Raw genomic sequence first — 4,940 nt, 5'->3', positions numbered from 1 at the left:
AAAACGGTTGTAAAAAATTTATAATTTGGTTTGTAAAAAAAGCTTAAAAAAGATTGTAAAAGAGTATATAAAAAACTGATCAAACGTTCTTAAAAAGTGTAAAGAAGTTACAATAAATTTTGAAATTCAAACTTTTAAGTACGATATTTTCATTTTTCTACACAATTAGTTTGGTTTAGTTTTAGCTTAGAAACTAATTTAAATAAGAGAAAATTTGTGATATAACCAAAAAGGAAAGGGTGTTTGAAGAAAATGACCAAGGAAAAATGGATTTTGGAAAATGTCCGAAGGATCCGCAGTGGGTGCTCTGCGGATCTATTAAGCCATCTGCGGATTTGCTACACCTCTGCAGAATGTTGTTTTTTTAATTTTTTTTAATTTTTTTGTGTTAATTTTAGTTTATTAATATTACTTTTTTTAAAATACACTAATACATTATGTTATTATTATGTAAAAAATTTGACAAATTTTTTTTTTTGCGTTAATTTTAATTTATTAGTATTAATTTTTTTTAAATACACTAATACAAACCAAATACATATAAATAACGTAATACAAATCGGTGCATATAAATAACCTAATTAAATACAAATATTCCATGTTTTTATAGGTTACAAAACATACCTTAAAAAACATAAACATACAACCCTCATAATAAACATAATTTGAAATAAACTTCATTCATTCAAATCGAACCACGAAAACTTTGATCTGTTTTCGTATTCCGTCCATGGGTTATCTGTTGCTTGTGTCCCTAGGTTTACTGTCTCTTGTGTCCATTGGTTATCTGGCTCTTGCTGCCATTGGTACTCGGTGCAACCCTGCCATTGGTTTTGTGGCTCTTGCTACTGTTGGTATTTGGTCTCTTGCGCCCATTGGTTATGTAGCTCCTGCTGCCATTGATGTTCGGTCTGTTGTGTCCATTGGTTGGCTGGCTGCTGCAGCAATTGCTGTTCGGTATGTTGCGTCCATTGGTTCTCTGGCTCAAGCTGCCATTGGTTTTCGGTCGCTTGCATCGGTTCCTCTTATGTCGCTTTTGTCCTACTTCCTGACGCCCTAATACGTTTTTTTTTTACTTTTACTTTGGTTCTATGGAACGATTTTGCTTACATGTCCTTGCATTTTGAGTTGTGCTATGACATCTACTACACCTTCTTATTTTTGGTTCCTCACCTTGAGATGGAATACGATTGGTGTTTTTTGGTCTATCGGCTTGACGTATTTCCATCACAAGAGGGTTAACAACCATAAGGTCATCCAGAACCTCCCAATCACTAAGTTCTGAAAGAGGGTATACGGCAGCTCGTACGTTCTTCGATATTTTTCAATTTTATAAGTATCTATAGCCATATGCCCACGATGATCATTTTTAAGTGCGTTAAAACCATTATCACATGACCACATGGCAAACCAGTTAGTTGCCAATATCTGCAAGAACAAGTCTTTTCCTTCAAATTCACTATGTCGCCACTTTTGAAGTCATGCACTTGATATGTTGTATTGTCAACACTGGATACCAACCATCCTTGAATCCCCTTTTTATTTTTTTTAACCATATCTTCAGCCCACTTCGTAAGTATTGTTGTACTTTTTTCTGTTAAAACAAACATATATTATTATATATGACATTTATCATATAATTTAAAATTAAACATAATCATACCTGCAGCCATCCGCCGTTTGTAAAACCGTTTACGCATAAGTGCACAAAAGAACTCAATAAGTGGTAATATAGGCAACTTCCTTGCTTTATATGATCCAGCATTCATGGACTCCGCACTATTTGAGGTCATATAATCATACCTCGTGGTAGGGCAATACGCTCTAGTCCATTTCTCATGTGGAATTTGACTGAGATATGTCGCTACATCATCTCTTATATTACGAAGTCTCCCCCAATAGAATTCAAACTCAGTGGTTTTGTAAGCTCTTACCAGCTTCCAAAACAAAATTGCTGTTTTTTTGTTTTTTCTAAAGGTGTAGACTATGTTTCCTATTAGATGAAAACCACACAATCCATGTTGAGCATTTGGAAAAACATTTTGAATACTTACAACAATTGCGGGTGCTTTATCTGTCAGACCTTCCACATCACCAATGCATTCATGTAGTTTTTCAATAAACCATGTCCAAGAATCTGTAGTCTCTTTTGGGCAAATTCCATACCCAATAGGCAAGATCTGATTGTTGCCATCCATGGCTACTACATGCAAGATGGTGCCTTTGTACTTTCCCTTAAAATGAGCACCATCCATAATAATAACTTTTCTACAACACTCTCTGAAAGCACGTATCTGCAACAACAATATAAAAACCATTAATATATCAACAATATAAATTGTTTATAAACATTTAAGATAATAGCAAATATATTTAAAAATATATTACCATGCATCTAATAGCGAAAAAGCAATACTCAAAACAATCCTCCGAATCAATTTTTATGTACACCACAGTATTAGGATTATGTTTCTTCAGATTGTGAAAATAAATTGGAAGTTTGGAGAAACTTTCTTCGGGGGTCCCCATCATCAATCCCAAAGCAAATTCTCTAGCATATCACGCTTGTGAATAACTCATATTTATTTGTAGCAAAGCATTCATATCTCTAAATATATCATTAGGCTTCTAAACTCTCAAACTTCCTTGACCCATAATGTTATGTATTATGGTTCCCACAACTTCGCTATTTGCTTGCCTATGATTTGGGTGTATAAGCAATGAAGAACATGTATGCTCGTCATTAAACGTCTTAATTTCAAACATTTATGTTCCTTTAATGACACATGCGTATAAACGCCAATGACAATTTTCTTGCATACAAACAACCTGGTACCGAGATTTTGAAGATTTTTCAACCTTTATCTGAAACTTTTCTCTAACGGCTTAGAATTTAACAGCAAATGCTAGCTCTTTTTTGGTGTTATAGGTTTGATTGACAATTAATTTGTCATTCAGACCTAAACTGTGAAATGGTCCAGGTTCAAGAATAGGTTCTGGACAATCAAGAATAGAAGGAATACAATATCATGGATTAAAAGCAGTTTTTCGTTGTGTGTACTCATCATCCGACCACCCTTCATTTGATTTTTCCTCACATCTTCGATCATCAATTTCAGGAACTTCTCCAAACTCGAACAAATTTTCACGTTGTAATTCAGTCATGCCCACTTTTGGTTCTTTATCATTATCTGATACAAAAGTGTCATTTCATCTTCCCCTTGAACGGTTTCTATCACATTGGCTTTCTCTACGACCTCCATTAGTTTTTGTTGGATTAAACTGGTTGTTAACCACTGCTTGTTTTTCATCTTCTTCACCTACCACCGTTAAATACAAATGCACCGTCTTCTTTGCTTCAGACATTACATGTCTCAATTGAAATACATAAGTTTCATCTCCAAGCTCCATGACATATCCTAACTTCGGGTGTTTAAAAGACAAACATATATGACTATTTAACATACCCGCCTTACTTCTAACCATTTGTAATAACATTTCATGGTCAATGTTAGGAGGAAGATTTAAACCATAGTTTTTCACATTATTTCTAACGTAAACCTCAACTCCATTAACTAACTGCCACGACCCTTCCATACACAAAATAACAAAACTCATTTTACAAATCACTCTCTACTAACACAACGAAAAAACAACTTCTACTAGTAATTGAAACTCACAAACTCACAAATAACCACTTAAATACGTCTATAACTTCTATAACTGATCCGCAGAGGTGTACACTGATTATTGTATTACGTTATTTATATGTATTTCGTTTGTATTAGGTTATTTACAAAACCAGTTGAGTTAAATTTTACTTTATTCCATAGAACATAAAATACAAAACAGTACAAATACATGAAAAACATACATTAGTAGCAAACGTATTACATAAAACATTTCATTATTTTTAACCTTTTTTTGTCAAATTTTTTACATAATAATCACATAAAGTATAAGTGTATTTAAAAAAATAATATTAATAAACGAAAATCGAAGCAAAAAAAAAAAAAAAAAAACGAATTTTTTTTAAAAAACCAACATTCCGCAGAGCTGTAGCTAGATCCGCACAGACTTTAATGGATCCGCAGAGGGTGGATTCCCAAAGAGTTCTGTAGACTGATATCAAACATAAGTTTATTATTTTTAACATTTTTTTGTCAAATGATTTACATAATCACATAAGGTATTAGTGTATTTAAAAAAATTAATATTTATAAACGAAAATGAACGTAAAAAAACGAAAATAAAAATAAAAATAAAAAAAACAGCAATTCTGCAGAGCCTTAGAGGATCCGCAGAGCATTTAATGGTTCCGCAGAGGGTGTACACTTATCTGTAGAGGTGTATACTGATCTGCAGAGGTGTACACTGATCCGCTGATAACAGTTCTGTGGATTCCCAAACAGTTATGTGGACTGATATCGAACATAAGTTCATTATTTTTAACATTTTTTTGTCAAATTATTTACATAATCACATAAGGTATTAGTGTATTTAAAAAAAAATATTAATAAATGAAAATGAACGAAAAAAAAAGCAAAAAAAACGAAAAAAAAAAAAATTAAAAACAGCAATTCCGCAAAGGTGTAGTGGATACGCAGAGGCGCAGAGTAGCTAATGGATCCGCTGCTTGCGGATCCTTTGGTTATTTTCCAAAATCCATTTTTCCTTGGACATTTTCTTCAAACAATCTTTCCTTTTTGGTTATATCACAAATTTTCTCTTTAAATAATCCGTTTCCATAAAAATTGTTAACACTATCTAAAGTTTGAGGAACTTTATTGTAATTTAATTAAAGTGATGTGCGATAACTGCAGAAATGAAATTGGTGAGTAATATATCTAAAATTTAACAAAAATAAATTAAAATAAAACAAAAGTATATTAAAAAAAATAAGAAGGGACATACTCTAAGAAAATGGGATTGTATGTCAG

General features: G+C 32.5%; 1 protein-coding gene across 1 annotated transcript; it reads right to left on the bottom strand.

The window, feature by feature from the left end:
- Nucleotides 1-1,078: 1,078 nt before the first annotated feature.
- LOC145039945 (uncharacterized) lies at nt 1,079-2,529 on the bottom strand. The gene is made up of 5 exons (XM_078987940.1): nt 2,389-2,529; nt 2,055-2,294; nt 1,664-1,937; nt 1,395-1,594; nt 1,079-1,312 (listed from the first exon to the last, which is right to left on the bottom strand). Exons 1-5 carry the CDS (start codon nt 2,527-2,529, stop codon nt 1,079-1,081), a joined length of 1,089 nt encoding a protein of 362 aa, XP_078844066.1.
- Nucleotides 2,530-4,940: the final 2,411 nt, after the last annotated feature.

The sequence above is a fragment of the Lactuca saligna genome, chromosome 4, assembly GCF_052625555.1.
Source record: "Lactuca saligna cultivar CGN05327 chromosome 4, ASM5262555v1, whole genome shotgun sequence".
Taxonomy (NCBI): domain Eukaryota; kingdom Viridiplantae; phylum Streptophyta; class Magnoliopsida; order Asterales; family Asteraceae; genus Lactuca; species Lactuca saligna.
This window is presented reverse-complemented; position numbering and strand designations above follow the sequence as displayed.